This window comes from Saccostrea echinata, unplaced genomic scaffold (genome assembly GCF_033153115.1).
Source record: "Saccostrea echinata isolate AGI-Se365-2 ecotype Australia unplaced genomic scaffold, CSIRO_AGI_Sech_v1 ptg000002l, whole genome shotgun sequence".
In the NCBI taxonomy this organism is placed as follows: Eukaryota; Metazoa; Mollusca; class Bivalvia; order Ostreida; family Ostreidae; genus Saccostrea; species Saccostrea echinata.
The window spans coordinates 19,595-43,333 of record NW_026889751.1 but is presented as its reverse complement, the minus strand read 5'-3'; the positions used below and the strand labels follow the sequence as shown (position 1 = coordinate 43,333).

Sequence of the window (23,739 nt, the reverse complement as noted above, 5' to 3'; positions counted from 1 at the left end):
TAAAAACAATAGTTTTTATCTGATCAGCATCGATATTTAAAAATATTGTACTTAACTTAAGTGCGACATGAAAATTTAAGTCATATGCTAGTATGCACAATGAATTATATAGTCAACATTGATCTAACTTTAGAACTGATGTAAAAGATGAACTATCTTTTTCTAAAAACTGAATATGTAATGATCTTTCAGAAAAAAAGATAACTACACATTTCCTGGTTTAAGTACTGAAATAAATAATGAAATTAGACAAAAATTGACCATTTTCCAGCGATTTAACTATATGTGCTTTTCATTAAAATATATAAAGAGAAAAAATAAAATTATCTTCACTTTTGGAACAGATCTGTATCTATATTTAAGATTCATCGATTCTGATTTATTTATGTTTAGGCGTTCTACCTGATTAACCTGTGTTTTAGATGTCCTACATTCTGATTTATGTGTTATATTTACTGTAGTGATGGAAAAACTTCGGACGTAGAAATCCTGGAATGAAAATCTGCCTCCAGACATATGCAACACACTATACACATTGTTCTTCTTTATAATTAAATATTCTCTCGTCATTCATTGTCTTGCAGCTGTAAAATAAGAACCAGATTTGGAAATATTTGATGAAAAATGTTATACGGTTTAGTTCAGAAAACAAGCTGTAATTTATTTATATAGAGCTAATCATTGTATTTCTTACACAGGACAAAGTTTGTAGTCTACATTCGTTTCCTCTTTCCTCGTTCACATCCATGCCTTATTTCCACATGAAGAACCTTTAAGATGTTCTAATTACAAATGATTTAATTTATCTGGTAAAGGTAAATCGATTAAAAACCTCAACCTTACAAGATTTCTCTATAAAGTGCTGGACTTGTATTATTTCACCAAATCCAACGCAAACGTAGATATACACATTTTGACTCTGTATGATTTGAGAGTTATCAGGATAATATACATTATACTTGTTCAGTTTTTTGGCGGTGAGAATGAATATGCCCTCCCCTTTTTTACAAAGTGCTAAAACCTGAAAACTGTATTAAGTACACGTACAGTAATTAAAAAAATATTATCCAATGCATCAAAACAGATAGAGAGGCAATGACACTTTACTGTGTTGTTAAACATAGACAATATTTCCATTTTTGGAAAGTTTTACAGGCATATACCTAGTCTATTTACAATGTAATAATGGAGTTCATGACAAGAATTAAATGTGTTGATAATCTCGTTATCGAAAAATCAAATGTTATCTCAGTACAGAGCTGTAAAAAATAAACCAGGTGTTTAATGAATGTCAATTTATTCAAATAAAAATGGGAAAATTAAGATAAAAACAAATGAATAGCCCACATATGTATAAATTATTTTTGATAATGTATTTTAAATTTCAACTATCAGCTATTCGTTCTGTTATTTAAAAAATGAATCATGTAGTATTTCTCTCATCCTGTCTGATTTAATTTTCTGTCTTTCCTGTCTAGTGGTTTCGCATTTAAGTTTTTTTTACAAGAAAAAGATGTAAGGCACATTACGTAAAATACAGGTATATATTGTGGTTACTCAATTTTACCTAAAACAGTCCGTTATGTTGGTGAAAACAATACCCTGAAACATTTTATGAATAACTTGAACACTAGCCTTTTTTGAAAAAAACATTTTCTCTTAATTTTTAAATAAATGCAAATGGAATTTTTTTTGAAACATTTTTTAAATTTATTTTTTATGTTGAAATTTTTTTTGCATATTTCCCCGGGAAGTATATGCAAATCGCCGTGATCAAATTTGAATTTCACCTAACAATGTTGTTTAATATATATATGGAAGAAAGTAATATTTTCAAGTTTCTCAAGAATTTCTCCTCCAATATTTCATTTGAAAGAGAATAAATCAAGTTTATTATTTGTTAATTTAAAAAGCGAATAGCTGCAGACAAAGTCATGCTTTTTAATATTCATGATGACATGTGAATTGCTAAACTTTCATAATTTCAATGAAAGAGTGAATTATTATTATTTTTTTTTTTAAAAAAAAGATCCTTTATTATTTACAAGCATATTGTTTGTTTGTTCGTACGTTTAGGTGTTGTTTTGTGTCTCTTTAAATGCCTTGATGTCTGTCACTAATTTTTTCACTTTTGGATCTGCATGACGTTTGAAAAATTGATATAAATTCATGAACCCACGTTCTCCTGAACAAAACAAATCAGATAAAAGTTTTAGTCTTCTTCTTTTCATAGACATACATTCCAGAAAGAATATGAGACACTTAAATTTAAAATATATTAACCTGATGGGGAGAAAGGGATCAAGATAAACATGGATAATACGGTAATACAATGAAATGTTACGTGTCATGTTCATGGTTCTTCAGTAGGAAAATAACGAGGTTAAGCACTGAGTGGATTCAAATCTTGTTCATATTGCCTCTAGATATGGTTATGTCTGATTTGTCTTTGCTGTTTCTGTAAAAAAGAAAATGTAGAAAATTTAGAACTATCAATGAAATCCTTAAATTATTAAAGAAACACATGAAAGAATTAATCAAAGATAAATTACCTGTTTGTATATCAAGCTGAAGGTGTATATAATTGGATTCAAAGCAGAATTAATTGGTAGCACAAGAACGATAACCCATGCATATATATCAAATGAAATTTCCAGTCCCGCATATGCCGCTATTCCTAAAATGAATTTGTTTTTTTTTTTCAAATTGCTACTTCTTGCGTATTTATGTACGTTTTCAAAGTTTACATATATTTCTTGAAATATTCATATGTCAATTTTAGCACACAATACAATACAAAAACAATTTCTCTGGAAACACATTTTCTTGAATTAAATAAGCATTCTTTAATAAAGAATGTGGGATGTTTTATAAAAAGTTTTTATGATTAATCTTAAAAATAGCATTTCAACTTTAATTGTTTAGAACAACCTTTCCAAAAAGAAGATTCTCACCAATCAAAATAATAGGAATCCAGCAAAACGTATCGGATAATACAACATATGTCAGAGATCTTAACACAGCAATCTCTCTTCGAGTGTTGTCGTTATTTAGGGCTTTTCCAGTTTTCCTTACTTCTATGAATATCAGTATCTGTCCAATCAGTATAGCCATGAAAATCAATATGTTAAAGCCAATGAAACCAAATGTAGAATACTTCCAACCCTCCAACCTCTCTGTAGTTAAAGGAAGAGAGATACATACTGTGGATCTGCTGTAAAAGTCATGGTAAAATAAAATTGGAAGTGTTGCAAATATAATACCAAAGAGCCACACGATTATTGTAACGCCTAAAATTTCTTTTTTCCTCCTCTTAAGTCCTGCAGTAAACGGGTACCTCAAAGCTAAGTATCGTTCAACTGTAATGAGAAATACAAAGAGTACCGATGTCTCACTGGAAAGCATTGCTAATAATCCAGCAACTGTACAGGTAATGCTGGATCTCCATTGGCTATCGTGAAATCCGTATACGTTACGATATTCCATATCTGCTAGTGCGATAATGAACAAGTAAATACCCATCAATAAATCAGAAAAACTTAGATTCAGAATGAAAATTCCTTGTGACAGAGTGCTTCCTTCTTCGCTGCTTCTAATGCGGTAATAAATTACGTAACTGTTTCCTACCAACGAGAAAAGGGCCATGTACCATATCATTTGTGCAAGGAATCTTACGTTGATCAACTGTTCGCAAGAGGAGATTCGGTCTTGTGGAGAAATACATTTTGATGCATCAACAGACAATGGTTTGGCACAACAAATAATGTATGAGTCTGTCGACATCCATTCAAGGTTACAAAGACCTTGAAACATAGTTTTTGACACGCTTAAGTTATTTCCATGTATATATAGATATTTGACTTCCTCCAGTCTTTGAAAGGTATTGTAGTTCAAATAATAAATTCCATTGTGTGATAAGTCCAAAATCTGAAGCTTTATTAGGGCGACGAATCTTGCGGAATCAAGAATTCTCAATCTGTTTCCTGTGAGGTTCAAGGTACTGAGTAAAACCATGTTCTCCAGAGCCTTTCTGTGTATTGTATGGATTTTATTGAAGGCAAGATTAAGTGTACGTAAAGAAATTAGTGATGAAAATGAGAATCCATTTAAAATTTCAATTTGATTGTTTTTTAGGTTTAAATCTCGGAGTCTGCTTAAACCCGAAAACATATTATTCGTGATTACTTTTATCAAATTAGAGCTTAAATCTAAATCAGATAGCGTTCTCATTGAGTTTGTAAAATACTGCTCCGTATTTGTAATTGTGTTGTGACTTAAAATTAATTTTGTTATTGAACCTAACAAGTACAAAGATTTAGGCATTATTGTTCTTATTTTATTGTTTCTTAAATCCAAATATTTAAGTTTAGGATAGAAGATATTACCCATTTCGTTAGCTTGAATTATTTCTATTTTGTTGTTTCGAAGATTTAAATACCGTAACTTTGGAATGGAGCTCATTAATAAAATCTCAAAACTTTCAATTTGGTTGTGTGAAATATTAAGATATAATAGATTAATCATGCCACCAAAAGTATTCTGATTCAAATGCCGAAGATTGTTAAATGAGAGGTCGAGATTTTGAAGATTAGATGATCTTAATTGATATCCTAGATTTTTCACTGTGGAATCGTTTATAGAACATCCTGAAATATTTAAATGTAAGAGGAAACTAAAATTTCTTAATTTTCTTGTATCAAAGCTGCTTAAGCTAAAATCAAGTACTTTGACCTCTTTTGGGATGTTTTCCGGAGAATGGCACCTGAAGATTACACCTTGACATTCACATTGAGAAGGGCAAGGTAGAATACACTCATTTTTCATTTGAACACATTCTGAGCTGTTATATCTGCACATAAATTCGTCCTCGTTATTTGGACAATTGTTTTTCCTATTGCAAACTTTGTCAACATGTACACAGCTCCCGTCATCACATTGAAATTCGGTTTTATCACAAGGACCTTTATCTAGATAACAGAAAACATTCATCTCTGATTTTGCTATCACGAAATTTTAAAGGATATTTGAAATCAGAGGATGAACCAACTTGCAATTATATTAATTTTAAGAAATACATTGCTTTGAATCTTTGAGTTACTAATTTTAAAATAACAACAAACCTTTACAAATTCCATTTTCGTGGCTTATTTTTTCTAGTTTTAAAAATCCAGGTGATATAGCTTGAAATTTTGCAACAATCACTACCTACAATAGGTGTGTCAATATTAAAAAGATAAAATAATTATGTATATTTCACTTCATTGTGTTACATTTAACACTTAGTTATTTTTGTGCAAAATATTTAACTTACCATGTAAGGGGTACCAAAAGGAGTCTGGAAAGTTGCTATAGCAAAACTTTTCAACTCAATTATTTGATGCTGAAAAACTATTTTATCTGATGTTATAGTCGTGCCTTGTGTAATAAATACGTTCAAACTGACATTAATTCCAGAATATGAGATTGTTATACAACCAAAACTAGACGATGAAGGTTGTGGTGTACTGTATAAGACAGCCCTCTCCTCCATATCTTCATTCAAATGTAATTTACTTTCAGCCAATGCAAACATTTCGCCTATTTTAATGATATACATATATTCCAGCATTTAAATAACATTAAATTTAGCAGTATTTTTCTAGATGTAAAAAATTCTCATCTGTAACATAATTTTTGATACACATATGCTCATTACCCGTATTTTCTGCTATTTGTCGATTCCATTTTATTCCATGCTGCATCTGTTTCCAACCGCACAAGTCATTTTCAAATTTGCAATCTAGAAATCCAGTGTCTATAATAAAATTCTCACAGTTTGAATGTAGACAAAATTTATTCATTGCTTGAGAATTTTTTTTCCTTAATGACCTATCATAATTTCAAAATTTTATTCTTAATTTTATTTATTTATTATATTTATTTTTATTGTATTCATTTTAGCTATTTAATGTAAACTGAAGATTATATGTAGTTTCAATATTTCACTCTTTCGTATTTTTATATGAAAACGTAATTTTTCTTCGTAAATTCATTTTGCTTACTGAAGATCATAATTCTTGTTCTATCGATTTTGAAATTCACTGTCATTTAGTATTGATTTATCTTAGGACTAATTACCTTTTTAACGACGAATACATCTGAGTCTTACCACATTTTGGAACGTTACATTCCTCCCACCTCTGTTCAGAATTCACGAAGCATCCTAGCTTTTCTTTGCTTTCATCAAATCTGCATGTATTTTCCGCACCTTCCATGCATCGGTGGAGATATTTTGTTTCTTTTCGGTATCCTTTGTACACGTTTTCATAGTAACACTCAAGAGCTAATAATTGTAGGAAAAACTTATTTTATTGACTTCATTTAACAACTCAACTACAGACGAAAAATTCGAAATGTGCTCACCACAGTTTTCCTCATCAGTGGAGTCAGGACAATCCAGGTTCATATCACAAAATCCCTCCCTTTCAATACATAGGCCATCATGCAGACAGGCAAAACAATCTTGGAAATTTATTACAACATTTAAATATACATTTATTTTAATCAAAAATATCATTTTGATTTTTTAAATAGGTACCTTGACAAGTCTTCTCTTGAATATCGATTAACCTTATGCCCACTTCAACTAAAGATGTGGTGGAAAATGGTACAATTAACACCTAAGAGAAAATCATAAAGGTAAATTTATAGCAAACTCAAAAATATCTTTTAAAAAAGGGATGTTTGAATAAAATATGTTGTGAAAAAATATCAAACCTCGTAGTTTTCAGGATGAAAAGGTATGTTCACTTTTACTCTCTTCCACTCTACACTTTCTGGAAGTCTAGTCAATGTGTGAGTGGTGGTTTTTATTACAAGGTTAATACCCTTGCTACGATATTCCAGCTGCAAACAGCCTCCAGTGTAGGTAGAACGTAAGAGGGGTGATTTCAATGTAGGCAAGTTTGATAGTGATCCGGATGGCTGTGCCGACAGACGAAATACAAACTCTGTATTGGCATAAAAACGATTAAACAGAATAACTGAATAAAAATAATAATAAAATTCAAAGAATTATGGTCCCCCGCCTTCGTGTCTTAGTGGATGCGATGCAGTTATTTTTGGCACATTATAATTCAAGGTCATAAAGTCAAATATCATAATACAATCCGATAGGAATTATCACAAGTAATGCTCATGTGAAAAAAAAATAAGAAAGCCCAGTCTTTTCTAGTTATAGTTATGCCCAAAGATAAAATTTTAAATAAGTAAATCAAATTTCTAGGTCAAGATTATTATTGATTGATTGTATGTTGTTTTACGTCCCGTTGGAGGTCAATGTTATGAAGTAAAATATATTTTATCTGAATGGTATTGGCACAGGTAAAGTACATATAAAATATGAAAGTCTTATCTTCTCTCATTCAAACGCTATGACCAAAATTAAAAAAAAATGAAAAGTACTGTAGGTCATACTTCAAGGTCAAGAGGTCAAAAACCAAAGTACATTCGGAAAAGCCTGTAACAGGTAATGCACATATGTTATTCAAGAGTTATCCCCAATGATAATATTTTAGAGAAGTAGGTCAAACTTCAAGGTGAAGGTCATGAGGTAAAAAATCATAAAATATTTGGAAAGGTCTTATCACAGGTAATACACGTGTAAAATATGAAAACCCTATCTTCTCTCATTCAAAAGTTATCACTATTTTTTTTTTAAATAGGTCAAACTTTAAGGTCAAGATCACGAGGTCAAAAATCATAGTATTTTGTCACAGGTAGTGTACGTGTGAAATATGAAAGTCCTGCCTTTTCTCATTCAAAAGTTATGACCATTGTTAAAGTTTTTGTGACAGATGGACAGACAGGCAGACTGACAGACTGGAATTTTATGTTTTGCTTTTGCGAAAAGCGGGGGACAATAATAATAAAACAATTTTTCCCCAAACGTATCTGAAAAGAACATCTTAAAATTAAAAAAAAGAAAGAAAAGAAAACGGAATTTTTTTTTTTAAGTTTTAATATGTTTGATTTATCTGAATTCTAATTAATAAATGTTAATACAGGTTAATTATGATTAGGCCTACCATTCCTTGATCCAATCAACACCCATCTTGTTAATGTATCATTCTGTTCTAGTCCACAAATTCCATCCGAAAAGTCACATTTGAATGATGCTTTGAAAAAGAAAAACTTTTCTTTTCAGAATAAAATGAATTTGGCCACTCCGATCGTACATGTCTGTGCGTCTATTTGCATGTTAATTATTCCAATTAAGGGAAACAGTTAGCTTATTGTTTTCAAGGTAGAAGAATTACAGAAAAGAGTTAGCATTTATTTCTTATTATTTTTAACAAGAAGTTGTCTTTATTACTGGTAACATTTTATTGAATTTTAGAGGAGGTCTGTCGATATTTAGAGTTGCATGATGGGGCTTTCAGAACTTATCAACCAATGGATATTCTAGAAATTGTCATCTAAAAAAAGATAGGTTCCATAAGTCCTCTGAAATTTATTGCCTAGAATTCCCTTCCCCAAAGAAAGACATACAATATGTTGAGTGTTCACATAGATTAATATCTTCCTCTTGCAGGTAACGTAAAGTTTTGAAATCGGTCGGTAGATGTGGCTTATTTTCGGAAGTTAATGTTCACATACATTGTTATTGTTCACATACACTAAGTAATTGTTCACATACATTAAGTTATTGTTCACATACATTACTGATTCCACATCGAACTTCTTCAGCTACCTTCTGAATGACTTTCCCAAAGCTTTGAATTATATACACTTTGGTTTGGCTAGTCCATTCCAAGGGTTGCCAGGTCATTCCATTATTTGAAGTTTTCAATGCGTTTTACTCGAATGCCCATTAACATTACACCTATTTTTTCCTATGTAAAACTTTGATCCACTGTTTTGCCCCCGTTCTACCCCCAGGGGTCATGATTTGAACAAACTTGAATCAACACTACCTGGGAGTACTTCTTTATTAATATAAGTAATAATGGCTGAGCTGTTTATGAGAAGAAGATTTTTAAAGATATTTCTATATATTCCTGTGATAAACTTTGGCCCCCTGTTGTGGCCCTGCCCTACCCCCAGGGGCCATGATTGGAACAAACATGAATCTACTCTACCTGAGGATACTTGTATTATAATATGACTTATCATGGCTTTGCTGTTCTTGAGAAGAAGATTTTTAAGACATTTCCTACATATTTCTATGTAAAACTTAAACCCCCTGTTGTGGCCCCGCCCTACCCCCGGGGGTTATGATATGAATCTAGAGTATGAAATGAAGCTTTCACATACATTTCATCTTTTCTTACCCAGAGGTTCTCGAGAAGATTATTAAAAGATACCACCAAATTTTTAAGAATTCTTAATTATCTCCCCTTGAATGAGGGCGCAGCACTTCCTGTGAACAAACCTAAATCCCCTTTACCCAAGGATGCTTTGTGGCACTTTTGGTTGAAATTGGCTAAGTGGTTCTTGAAAAGAAGTCGAAAATGTGAAAAGTTTACGGACTACAGACGACATACGGACGCCAGACACTCTTTGATCAGAAAAGCTCACTCGAGCCTTAGGCTCAGGTGAGCTAAAAAGGTAACCCTGGAAATCTTTTTCTTGTGCATGACTATTGACTTTCATAAAATACACATTACATTCCTGTCTCACTTTAAAACCATTGATCTAAGAACGAAACCATTTTTAAAATGCAACAGTTTTCTCCTCTTTAACATTTAATGGTTTTTTTTTTGTCCAGTGCAGTTATTAGAATACAGAAAAAGAAATAGAATCCTACATGAATGTAGATATTCTTACTGTTTAAACAAAAAGGTATATCACAATACTGCCAGCGTATATTTGGATCCGTTGTGTAGCACCAGGGTGATATATCGTTCTGCGGGTTTCTACAGTAGTTTTCCTGTGCAGACAAAGATGATCCAGGGAAATTTATAGTGCCGTGTGGCCTGTGTGGAGTGTTCCTGTCCCATCGCTGACAAAGTATCCCGTCCCGAGTAGTATCTCGCTTTCCTCTGTATCCCACGCCGTTTTCTGTGTCTTTACAGTCCTCTGATTTATAGAAAAAAAACCCTCCAATGAATCGTTACGACTTTAAATATGACGGTAGGTTTGTCAAAGCTAAGGCCAAGACAAAGGTCACAAAGTGATTTTTAAACTCTAAAGACCTTGAAGCAATAAATGAAGAAGAGAATTATCGAATTTACACACATACACACCCTCACACAAACAGATATATACATATAAAAGAAACAAGACCTTATTAAAATTCAATGTAATTAAGTCAGAAATTTATTAACCAGTGTTTTTCAGTATTTTTAAATAATAATAATTTTATTTTCCGAAAAAATAGATAAGTATATTCTTTAAATCATTTTACTAATTCATTATTGAAATGATCAGGGAGACAAATTCGGGATGTTTTTTCAAGAATGAGCGATGTACTCACTTTCCTTACATAAGCGAATATCACAATATTGAAAAGGTATAGTAGAATTAACGGTGTAGCACCAGGGCATTTCGTCCTCCTCTGGGTTTCTGCAGTAATTCTCATGTTCAGAGGCATTGAGTCCCATAAATCCCTTAGAAAAACTGTGCCAATGTGGCTCTAGTACATCCCAGCGTTGACAAGTTAGGCCATCTTTGGTTGTTGATTTGGTACCAAAGTACTTTACACCTTTTTCGTCATTAAGACACTCTGCATTACCTTATGAAATACAATTTATTGAATTAAATTGAAGAAGTCTACAATTTTCACACCTTTGCATAATTTAGCCATTGGATTCAACCCAAAATTATTCAATGAAAGCGTAACAATGGTAAAGATAAAAAATAAATTAGCTGAAAGTGGTAAAAAAGGCCTAAATAAGTACATTACATTCATGTATTTTTTGTTAATTATGTACAAATTTTAAAACATACAATGGCAACAAAAACTTTGTATTAGAAATGAATAACCTTGTTTATATTTTTTTCTTAAAATGCGAGTATTGCCATGTATAGAATATCTTTTTTAATTAAAGTACATTGTAACGATTTTGCTTATTTACTTCGCATTAAGCGATTGAGGGGCAATATGAAAACCATCTATCCATCTGGGTTCAATAATTCAGAAGTGAAAAAAGAATTAGATAGACTATACGATTAGTATGTACTGGTCCCAGCTGACAAAGCCGGTAACAACATTGTCTTAGTGTGTAAGGCTCATTATTTTAATTGTACTTTAGAAGAACTGGGATTTAATTCTACAGGTGGCAATCCAACTAATTCCCATAGCTCCCTTTCTAAGGAGGAAATTCTGCAAAATTATTTGCCTGTTTTGAATATTTTTTAATATTCCCAACAACCAAAGTGAATTTGAATTACCATATTTATATTGGATTCCGAAACTTTAAAAACAAATCCTTACAAACAAAAACGCACAGCGGGTTCCAGTAAATGTTCTACCAAGCCTCTTTCTTTCCTCCTCACTAAAATATTAGCAGCATTGAAGGAGAAACTTCAGGAGTACTGTGCAACAATATATTCGAGAAGTGGTGTAAATCAGATGTGGATACTTAAAAATTCCAAAGAACTTTTGGAAAATTTGAAATCACAAAATTTTACCAAAATCGATAACATAAAAACTTACGACTTTTCAACTCTATATACAACCATTCCCCACGATACATTAAAGTCCAGGCTTTTTGACATCATTGACAGCCGCTTTTTCAATAAAAATGGAACTCGTAAATTTACTTACCTTTTCAAAGGTCGTTTGCAAATTATTTTGTTAAAAAAAAATCTGATTGTACACACAAATACTCTGAAATTGATATTAAAAAGATGCTTGAGTTTCTGATTAACAATATCTATGTGGTCTTCCAACAATCTATTGGAATTCCCATGGGTACCAATTACGTCCCGTTGTTAGCAGACCTATTTTTGTATTCATATGAAACAGAATTTATTCAAAATCTTATACATGAGGAAAAGAAATCTCTTGCTGTGGCCTTTAAATCGACATTTAGATATATCGACGACGTATTATCAAATAACAATAGTTATTTCCATTCATATGTCGACAGGATATATACCAGTGAGCATGAAATAAAAGATACCACAGAGTCTGACACATCTTTACTAGAAAAAGACGTTAATGGTAATCTATCAACAAAGCTTTATGATAAACGTGATGACTTTAACAGTTCATTCCTCAACTTCTCTTACTTATGCAGCAATATAATATACCCTTATCATGTATCACATGCATATGGGGTGTATATCTCTCATTTAATTCGATACGCAAGAGCATGCTCTGTGGCAATGCACTTTGAAAAATTACGCACTTTGAAAAAAAAAATTTAAATTGCGTTAAAATTGGGAACAAAATCAACGAACTTTGAAAACAAATTTGTGCGTTAAGAGTGTACATCGACATTTTTAACCATAAAATTGAAAAATAATAGCAACAATTAAGACTTAGTTTAAAGCAAGTCTTAAAATATTTTACTCATGATTTTATACATGTAATCATTAAAGAATTGTTTTACTGAACTAATAAAGAAATAACGTCTCATTTCTCCATGTGCTCTTTCTAACACAACCACAAATAGATCAGCCGCTGCTGCGGCCAATAATAAATTGTGACCATCTCTCTTGTATATGAATTATTATTAAATGGTAGTCCTAATTATGGACTTAATATCAATATCGAAATATTTGAAGCGTTTACGTTAATAATAGCAACGACAAAACGATTTATTTAAACACTGTCATATACAAGGATTGTCCATAAAGTTAGTAGACAGTGTTATAATATTCTAAATAATGACCAAACAGCCAAACGTGTATGATGATATTTTAGTAAATTTGTATTGTTTTAATGGACTTTGAGTTTGACTACTGTTCGTTATCTCCATATTTCATGTATAAAAATAAAAACATAATACACTATTTTGCGAACGCTATATATGAGTAAATACTTTATATATGCAATAATATTAATTATTTTTATTATTAATTAATTGATCTGTTATTTTCAATGCAACTCCTTTTGTATACTTCAAAATCATTTTGGAGCTGATCCGCTCCAATTCGCTACATTGCAAGTATATGGGACGTACTCTAACTGTGGTAAGGGCTTGTCCTGAGACACAGTTAGATTATTCTAACTACAATGAAGTATGAAAAAAATTTGTTAACTCATTAGGACCAGTACATGTGCTTTAAACATCTCTTATATGGAGATCCTACTGGGAATTATTCTTTAGTACTAAATTTTTAAACAATTAAATCATTTTATTTCTGCATCAAAAAGATTTTAAGTTCAATCTTATCGGAGTTTTCGTCCTCGTGGCCTAATTGTTGAATTTGAAATGTATAGATTGTTTACTCCTTAATTTCTGATCGTTATATTTATAAGGGTATGTACTTATGTAATGATATCTCTCCAAAATATTAGTTCAGATACTAGTTCAATTTTTTTTTGTTTTTTCTTCAATCCTTTTTAAATTTTTGTTTCTATATATATTAGATTTGCAATGAAGCAAAGGCAAATGTATGTTTATAGTTGAAAGTTAATATAATGAAACGGATTAACATAAGTTGTAACAACTTGTTTCTGAATCCTGTATGCATTATTTATTGTGTAAATATGAGGACTTATTCAAATGAAATAGTTTTAACAAAACAATTAATAAATTAAATATGAATATGTACTGACTTTTGGAACAAAACGGGATGTTACAATAGCCCCATGGCACATCCGGCACTGAAGTAAAGCACCAGGGAAGTTTCCCTAGATCCTCGGAATTTCCCGGATTCCTGCAATAATTTTCATGCTCACTGATGTTTCCTTCTAGTTGTTTGGCATAATAAGAATCGGGAAGAACTAGACTGTCCCACCTCTGGCAGTCGTAACCCTCCATTGTTTGAGACATTGTTCCTCTGTATTCTACCCCTTTCATGGTCTCTCTACATTCTTAATCGAAAAAATCATTTTATTTTCATAGTTGTTGGAAAATTATTCTTCTTAATACAAAATGAACATTAGTTTTCTTTTTTGAATTAATAAGTTTTGAAAGCCATAAATTCACTTAAAGCTGACATATGAAATTCTTATAACATTGTATTTGTAATTTCTCATCCATGTACGATAGACTACTTTTCACTGAAGGTCATTAATCGAAATAATACTTCTTGTTTACCTGAGAAGAGACAGGGATAAATGTGTGGAAATTTAAGGAAGAAATGTGAACCTTTAGCCAGATACGCCATAGCACTCCGTGTTATAGATGTACTTCTCTTTTTCGAATAAAATTGTAAATATATAGCATATACATGTAACTAATATGCATTACGGGTATTGTAGTATTTTGTGTAATGCCTTTGTTAATTGTTGCATTTTGCAATATATAGGTTGCAATATTACTATTTTGAATTAAAATTAATTATTATATATGTTTGTATGAATACACAAAATAGTATCACCACTTAAAGAAATTCAAATTTGACAATTTACCTATAAACAATTAGTCACAATCTTCGTGTAATCTGAGTTGTAAAGATACAAATTTGTTTTAATCTTTTAAAAAAAATCCATCTGATATTCTGACTAAAAGGATATAAAATGACTTTCATCATCCGAATCTATAAAATAATTATTGAAAAAATGCTAAACCAATGACACGAACAAATAATGAGTATTACATCTGTTAAGCGGGATAGAATTACCACAAAAGGGAATATAGCATAGCTCCCATCTCGTATCGTCATCTGTTGTATAGCACCAGGGGCCATCTACATTTTCTGCAAGTGGGTTTCTGCAATAATTCTCGTGTTTGCTGGCGTTCCCCGGAAGTAGGTCAGCGTAATCATGTGAATGCGGAGTTTGGCTGTCCCATCTCTGACAAGTTTTACCGGTACTGGTCACTGACTTCCTTCCTCTGTATCCTAAACCTTCAGTAGATGTTTTGCAGTCGTCCACTTTAAAATATAAATGTACATTGCAAACTTTACCTTTATAACGATATGTCATCTATACGTCTAAACCACTGAGTTTTTTTTAACTTTCATTGTTTAGACTAAAGTAATTATGGTTCCAAAACTACTAAATCCTATTTATTTTCCTCTTTACCACTAGGTCTGAGGTTCGAAATGCATTTATTAGAGGCATCGGAATTTTTTCACTAATGTCAAGATGCGATGGATTTGCATCAGTAAAGTGACACGTGACACGGAGAAACAGTGTTGCAGGTCTCATCCGAAAGACCCGTTAGACTGAGTGTGAAAATGACCACCAGCCTAACACAAGGCGAAAGGTCTGTCCACTGAGTGGCAGCTTAGCTCTACAAGAATGGTTTACTAACTCAACGACAGTTTAACGTCATACGCAACGTACCTTGCCTACTGATAATTTTTCAAGATATTCTTAATTTAAGATTATAGTACCATCAGATGTTCGTAGAGAAAAAATCAGCATGCATTACCAGGGGTTTAGAAAAGATATCAATTGATGGAAATTTGTGTATAATTCAAAGAAAAATATGGAAAAATTACTAAACGTATATTCTAGATGTTTTGTTTATCCAAACTTGTTTTAGAAGAAGCGTACAACAGCATATACATGTATAGACATTAAAATGTAGCACACAGTTCCTTTAAGTATCGAAACTCTTCAACCCCAGGGGAAAAGACAATAAAGTTCAAACTACGTTGCGTATGTCCGTAATTGTACAATGGTCTACTACTGAACATCCCGGTGGCTTAACTCTACTTGAGCGATTTATCGACATAGCCACCGAGGCAGCTTAACTGTTCAAACAAAGTCTACTTTCGGAGTGACAGTGTATCTGTGTATAGCTGTACAAGAACTGTGTACTCACCGAGCGACAGGAACTGTAAAAAAACATTCTCACGCTGAGTATCAGTTTAAATATAAAAAAAAGTGTTTACCTACTGAGCCACCATGCCAGTATAACTGCAAAAGAACGTCTACTCACTGAACAACCACTGCAATCTAACTTAACAAGAGAAGGATCTACCCTCTGAGCGACAGTTTAGCTTTACAACAATGGTTTACCTTTGAGCGACGTTCTAACTCTACAATAACCATCTACTCACTAAGCGACAGTTTAATTGTACAAGAAACGGTCTACCCATTAAGTGGCATTCTAACTGTGCAATAACGGTCTACTCACTGATATTTTCTAAAGAGTGCCTTGTTTACCATTCTAAACTTATTTTTAAATACTTTAATGAAATATTTGGAAAGAAATTAAACTAGATTCTTTAAGTACATTGCTTTTTAACTCACAAGCAACAAAGACTAAAATGAGCTTTTCTGATTGAAAAGTGTATGTCGTTCGTTTATATGTCTGTCGTCTGTAATTTTTTCAATTTTTAACTTCAATTACAGAACCATTGAATCAATTTCAACGGGGTAGGATAGAGCACAATAAGGGATCATATAGAGTGATTCCACTTTCAAGAGGTCCCAAAATCAGAATTAGTCATGGATGTTTTAACAAGCGAAAACAAAATCATCTTGTTAATAATTGATATAGAAAATAAAACTCTCCAACTCTTGATATTAAGCATTATTTTACCAACCTGTTAATGTTGTCTTATTCACTAAACATAGAATTACAACAACACACCATTTCCCCTTCATGTTAACCTTGGTCGTTTTCTTTTTTTATGCTGTATCCCCTGATTTTTTTCCCCTCTTATACCATCCTTATTGTAGCAGCCTTTTCAATAGATATTAAATATGTTAATGCATGATAAATCAATGATGGACAATGCATCCTCCTTTTGTTTTTACACTGGTGTTACATTTGGCGGTTGTTCAGCTCCCTGACGATTACAGATCTCCCGACTTTTATAAATCAAACTACATGACTGAAAGACACATAGACTGCTATTATACTAATTTTAAAGAAAATGTCTATATATTTTAGCAAGTTGTGAATAGTTAAATCTTCGCTCAAAATTACTGAATTGTATTCGATCACAAAACAATGATATTATGCTATTTACTTTTTGGACAGATTTGATGAAGCACCACTTTCTAGGTATAATCTGACTTCCAAAGCTAATTTTAGACCCAAACAAAATGAAAGAAACACAAACATCTTTTAAGCAGTTGAGCGGGAGCTAGTCCAGATTTGAGAGAGCATTTCACAAGCCTTTTTTGAACAATTTAATTGCATTAATGAAACATCTGGTCCCATTATTAATCAATGTGATTAACAGTCACTTCTGTTATTGTGAATTTTTGAAAGGCATCTTTTTTTTCTTCTTTCTTTTTTGTTTTACATCAAATACTGTAGACATTTAAACTACCTGATATCAGTACATGTGTTATCAGTATATGTATAACGTCATGTGAAAAAAAAAATTAAAAATTAAAAGATACTTACCAAGTAGAAGTTTCATTGTAATTCTCCGAAGTAAACGCAAGAATTCAAACTTTAAAGGTGATGTGGCCACAAAAAACTCTCAATAATGGGTGGGTGAGGTGTGGCACCTGATCTCTAATACGTTTACTTTGGAGAATTACAATCAAACATCTTGGTAAGTATCGTTTAATTTTTAATTTCTCCATCAGCATACGTCAGTATCGAGATCACGTGAAAGATTTAAAGCGTGGCCACAGCACTTCATTTAGAAAGGTAGTTGAAATTAACTAATATATGTTAACTTCCACTAAAAACATTAATAAATTGTAAAGATTACCAAATTTATTACAGCAATCAGTTTCAACAGATAATTCAACATTATTAGGTTGTATTGTTACTTACTGTGGCATGTTTAGATAAAACCTGAGAATCCAAAGTTATCACTTGTAACAGTTCTATCATATTATAACCGTTTGTTTAGTCGAGATGCAAATAAATCAGTATGTGTTTGAAATATACACAAGTTATAGTTTTAAACACTTTTTTGTTCAACATCCACTCTGTTTCATCTCTAATCATCCTACTCTCCCTATCTACCACTACATTTTCAACATCTGGTAAATGAACCGCTGTTAACCACATATTATTTCTATGCACAAAAGTCCATATTTCTAGAGCTATTTAGTTATATGCAGTTGATTTTGTACCACCCATATTATTAATATATGCAACAATGGTGGAATTGTCACAATTTAGGCATGTTTATAACACAATTTTTTATGAAAACTTTTTAGGCCTAGGAAAAACTGCATGTAATTCCAAATAGTAAATATTAGAAGAGTACTGTTTCACTTCAATTTCCTGTAGAAATATCATTGTATTCTGCCCCCAACCTAATCCTGATGCTTAAGTGGTAAGTGTTGCATTGATACTTGTTTGCTGAATGAGAGCTTTAACACCACTATTTATATGTATTGGTCACCATTTTAAATCTTGAAGTGACTCTGCTGATAATGTTATTTTTGAATCAGAATTACTCTTGTTACATTTGGGCTTCGTTTTTTTTTCTCTTTCAAGTATTTTGGGTACAACATTCCTAAAGGAATAGCTACTGAGGAGGAAATAAGATATCCAAGTAGTTCTGCAACTTGTCTGTTCGAATGCATTTGTTTGAACAGAACGTTTGATAGAGATTATTACATTATTTTATCTTCTCTGGATTGAGGCTTATCGTCATTGATTTAGAATTCAAAACAAATTCAAAGAATACAATTTCATGTGTAGGTACAACCAGTGATTTTTCCCTAATGATCTTAAACCTCAATTGTTCAAATAGTTCTTTTTGTATCTTTTATATTTTTTAAACATTGTTCATATGTTTCTCTTTGTAAATAGGAATCATCAATATTTGCAACAGATACTTATCCTTTAGATCTAAGTGAAGCATATAAGGCTTCAGAAGCTTTGTAAAAATCCTGGGCTAACTAGGAAGGTCACTTGGTAAATAAGTGTACTGATAAAGCGTTCCTTTCCAGATGAATCTTAAATATTTTCGGTCAGGAAAAGCTACATTAACAGTGAAATATGCACCACTTAGGTCCACAGAACCCATGCATATAACATCTGGGTTGAATCCTTCTTAAAGATGTATACAATCTTTCCATTTTGAAATAAGCATCGATGTTTACATTTAATTGTTTAAAATTCAAAATAACTCGATAATTACCATCTTTTTTGGACGTTGAAACACATCAGCTGAGTGAGAAACTTTCTCCACTACCCCTTTATCAATTAGCTTTGATAACTCTTTGTCTAAAGCAACTGCCATAGCAGCATTTAGTTTAGTTTTTCTCACTGAATATAGAAAAGGTAATGAAGCAAATTCTAATGAATATCCTTTTACAGTGTTAAGGATGTATCTATCGCGTGTGATAGTTTCCCATACAGGTACAAATTGACATCGGCCCAGCATGTTGGGTGTCTACTACCTTCTCTATTTCTGGTGTGACACACATTTCTTCAGGTAGCCTTTCTTTGTTTCGTAATTGCCGTGATGGTGGTTCCGTATGTAAGTCCCCAGCTGGTAGTGTTGGGGTCCTCTCCGTAAAAAATTTACCTCTTTCTCTGAACATTAGACGAGACTTGAACTTCAGTCTTCAGTCTAGTTTTGGAAGTTTTTTTTTCATAAACAAGTATGCAGTGGTTTCAGTCTGACTTATGCACAGTTTTCTATATTTTTGTTTTATATTATTTTTCATTCATGCTTTTCTTTGCAAAGAAATTCCAGTGTTAGCTGAGGCCAAAATGGCCACGCTATCGAGTAGGTCTTTGGACACTTTGTTTTTGTCAAATCATTGTTAGGTTTTAGAAAACTATCTACCACCTTGATTAACCAATCAAGTCCTTTCAATAGGATTTTCTGAATTTTATATACCAAAAAACGTGCGTCAATCTCGTAATTTCGTTCATACAGTAATTCCAAACAAAATCATTTACTCGAGGAAATTCCAACTTAAGTTTTCTGGCCGTACATGCTTATCAAATAAGTCATTTTTCTTTGCATCAAGAATCACTGTTCGGAAGAAAGGACATGTATTTTTTTTAATTTCTATCCATTCATATCATCTCTAGTGACTCACATAGCAAAGCACAAAATATTACTAAGTTCCTTCACTATATTCTAACTTGACAAATTGTGAACCATCGATCAATGGTTAGAATATTTATATATTCATGTATATTCATGTATCTTTTTCATATCACAAAAACGTATAGAATTTAAACGAGGATAATTACATAACTTATAACCTAGGTACAGCAAGCTTTATTGATTCTTTTTTTCAAAAATCGTAAAGGTACTGCTTTTTGGAACGAAAAGAGAAAAAAAGAAATGAATACTTCCGAGATTCAAACAATTATTTAATATAAAAATGAGTTCGAAAATGGTTTTTCTCATTCCCTTTTGAATTTTACTTGTAACACATCCTCAATTTGTTTGTTTTTTAAGAAATCCCAAAGCTGTTGTAATCCATTCACTAATAAGTATCATTCTTCCGATTACAAATTTGATACCTATTTACAAGCAACCTCAGTCGTTAGATAGTAATAGAATTCCACGAGAGCATTGATTTTTTTTTAGATTTACTTAATAATATCCATAACAAAGTACTTGTAAACATTTGCAAATTTTTTGTCAGTAAAAACTACTCCAGGGGAATTTGGTCCTCAAAATGAAGTTCGTGTAGGCGTGGTTATAGATTTTTTGATTGAGAACAGAGAACTGGATAGGAAGAATAAGAATGAAGAGTCAATATAAGGAATGTGTGTGTGTGTGTGTGAGGGTGTGTGTGTGTGTGTGTGTGTGAGGGGGTGTGTGTGTGAACAAAATAACTGCGTCTATTGCGATTGTATTTCAAAAACATACGTATTTTTTTATTGGGAAAAATTATTTGAGACAGAAGAAAAGTGAACCTGTTTTATAGTCATTTTTGATGGGGAATGAATTATCAATGCGGTTACACTTTTCAGGATACGTACACTTCCAAATCTCAATTGTTTCATGACGTTCTGCTTGCTTGAAACCTAATTTATTTGGTAAAATATAATTTTACTAAAATTTTATATTCTTCAATTGTGTTAGTGCATCAGGATACCATTAAACGCCGCCCAAGAATCTCAACTAAACGCCACCATCAATAAAAACTTTTTACTAAAGGGGCTTAGACACAGATTTGATGTTAATATTTTCTCAAATTTTCTGTGTAATATCATGACTTATATGTTGCTATAGCATTTCACACGGAAATAAAATAAAAAAAACTTATTTTATCTGGAAATTATTGAAACTACGAATTTCGGGACGTGTTTGATTGACACATCCTTGCACTTTCACAAAGTAAACGCTATCCTTAATACTTAAGAAAAGTAGAAATTTTGTTGTGTAATAATGAAAAATATTAAAACTATAATCCAGAAAATTCAGAGTAGAAATGTGAGAAAGCAAAACCAACTCACCAGTATTGGCAGTACATGCTCAGTGATGTGTGCAGAATTTAAAAAATTGAACACATCCCGTGAAACATAAACATTAACAATAACAGAGCTGTTTACAAAAACAGTTTACGTTTCACGGGTGTGTTCAATTTGTTATTATTACTTGGAGTTGCAGCTAAAATAAAGACCATTCCTGAATTTCAAAAGAAGAATAATCTTTTTCAAAATTTATTTTGTTGCAATTTTCATATGTTATTAAGTGAAGTCATCCTGTGTGACACTCATAATAATTAATTAAATATCAAATTAATTATTTATTCTAGTGGGGTACCCCAAACGGCACCGTTTCGTAGCTTTGTATTATTGTCAGTATCTGATTACAATGGTTTTGATACAATGAACAAAATATTTCATATTAAATACATGCCAGAAAATACATTAAAAAGGATATGCATATGGCAATTAATGAAAATGTTAAATAAAAATACATGTATATATGAGAGGATTTGTGAGATCTTTAATCAATTATTCATTTATCAATCTAAATTCAATGGAGTCAGCTATCTACCTTTATGTATATATTTATTTGTAATGAGGTTTCTCAACTGTATTGTTAATGTTTTCGCTTTTTCTCTCAGTTCTACACATTAATCAATACCGTAAGATCATTTTAAATCATCTAATATTTATAAAGCTTCCCTGTACACAGGTAGGCTTCTGGGCTCCATCAGTCCTTTCTTTGTTAATATTTTTTCACAGATTCAAATACACAACCAATCTGTTCATTCTTCTCGGACAGATTTTTATACCGAGCTGTCCTTTGTTGTGAATGGGTAAAGCAAATTGAAACATAAGATCGTATGTATTTACTATACTATAGTATTATAATCATTCAATAATTAATCACCTCAATTGCAATAGAGTTAACCAACATGTTTAAAACATTTTTTGAAAAGATGAAAGAAATACACATATTTTGTATAGATATTCGTTTAATTTTCTTGTAGTGGTATTGATTACACATAAAACATCGTCTGCCGAAAAATGATCAAAACACTAACTGTTGAAAATGGAAATTAATGTTGGAATAAAAGTCAAGCAAAAACAAAAAAAAGGGATATTTTAAGTTTGGATTTTCCTCGCATTTTGCTTAATTGTCAACGTGTATTCTCATTTTTTTTTTACCCAAGCTTTAAAACTGTTTGAGTTACAAACGTTTTAACCCCTATTGACATAATTTCTGAGTAAATGCATTCCATTCGATGATTTATTGTCCACTTTGATGGGCTTTCCTCTTGGCAATAGGTTACCATTTGATTTTGAAGCAATCAACCCAAGCAATTTTCTTTTCCAGCATTACGCTACACTATAATGTCAGGTTTTCATTTGAATTAAATGTATGAAATGATATATAACACGTAGGAAACTTTAAAGTTACATAGTGAGTCAATATCATGTGTTTCTTTTAAGATAATTGTATCATAAAGCTAAAGATTTATGAGAAATATGAATAAGGCGAAGTTTTGAGATCTCAACTGCACGGTAAAAGCAAGAAAAGACTGCAAAATGTAAGTGCCGGAAAAAGAAAAGTCGTATCTAACTATCTATGGCGTGGTTGTTATCGTCAATGTCAAGGTCATGTGTCTTTTATTTCTAGCGTGAAACTTGTAAACAACATTGAATTGGAGCAATCAAAACTGAGGAATAAGTTCTGATAATCTTTTTTTTTTGAAGATTATATCAAAATTCTCGGTCATCCGACATTTATATCTATGGAATTGACACCATGGTAACTTCTTCAACTTTTCTGCGCATGCGTACCTTAAAGAGGAAGAAGTGAAGCAATATTTTCGTGTTGAGGCAAATTAAAATTATTTTTACTTATATTTTTCTCCATAAAAGTAGATTTTTTATATTCTGACACCTGTAATTTTCTGAAACCTAATGCTTTAAAGAATTGAATAAAATTTGCATGTGTCTTGCAAAAATTATACTTTTTTCAATTTTCACGTTTGTCCGTCACGGTGTCTCTTTAAGGAATAATGTAAATTAATCGAGAATTAAACATCTACTGTTGTTTATGAGGTGGTAATCTGTTGTAAGCGACAAAGCTACTTGCTGCTACATGTAATACAAGAGTTACCTTGTGCTTCATTCTCCTCATATACACATCACATATGTTTACGTTTCAACGAATATCATAAGCCCTGAATGGATCCAACCTTACACATATAGGTAGCACTATTCCTCCAAAACTATATTTATATGTGTGAAAAAGATGAAAATAAGTGATCAGTTTTCAATGTAAAAGGTGAGAATAGCGAACAGTGATCGATCTCAGAAAAAAACCTAATAA

The 23,739-nt window shown here is 31.8% G+C and overlaps 1 protein-coding gene across 1 annotated transcript; it reads right to left on the bottom strand.

The window, feature by feature from the left end:
* Window positions 1-2,289: 2,289 nt before the first annotated feature.
* LOC133203254 (uncharacterized) lies at window positions 2,290-19,522 on the bottom strand. The gene is made up of 16 exons (XM_061339075.1): window positions 19,336-19,522; window positions 19,117-19,244; window positions 15,873-15,885; window positions 14,722-14,973; window positions 13,712-13,969; window positions 10,457-10,714; window positions 9,788-10,059; window positions 6,578-6,659; window positions 6,403-6,501; window positions 6,149-6,322; window positions 5,696-5,794; window positions 5,312-5,577; window positions 5,121-5,205; window positions 2,955-4,967; window positions 2,553-2,677; window positions 2,290-2,458 (listed from the first exon to the last, which is right to left on the bottom strand). Exons 1-16 carry the CDS (start codon window positions 19,520-19,522, stop codon window positions 2,423-2,425), a joined length of 4,347 nt encoding a protein of 1,448 aa, XP_061195059.1. The 3' UTR covers window positions 2,290-2,422.
* Window positions 19,523-23,739: the final 4,217 nt, after the last annotated feature.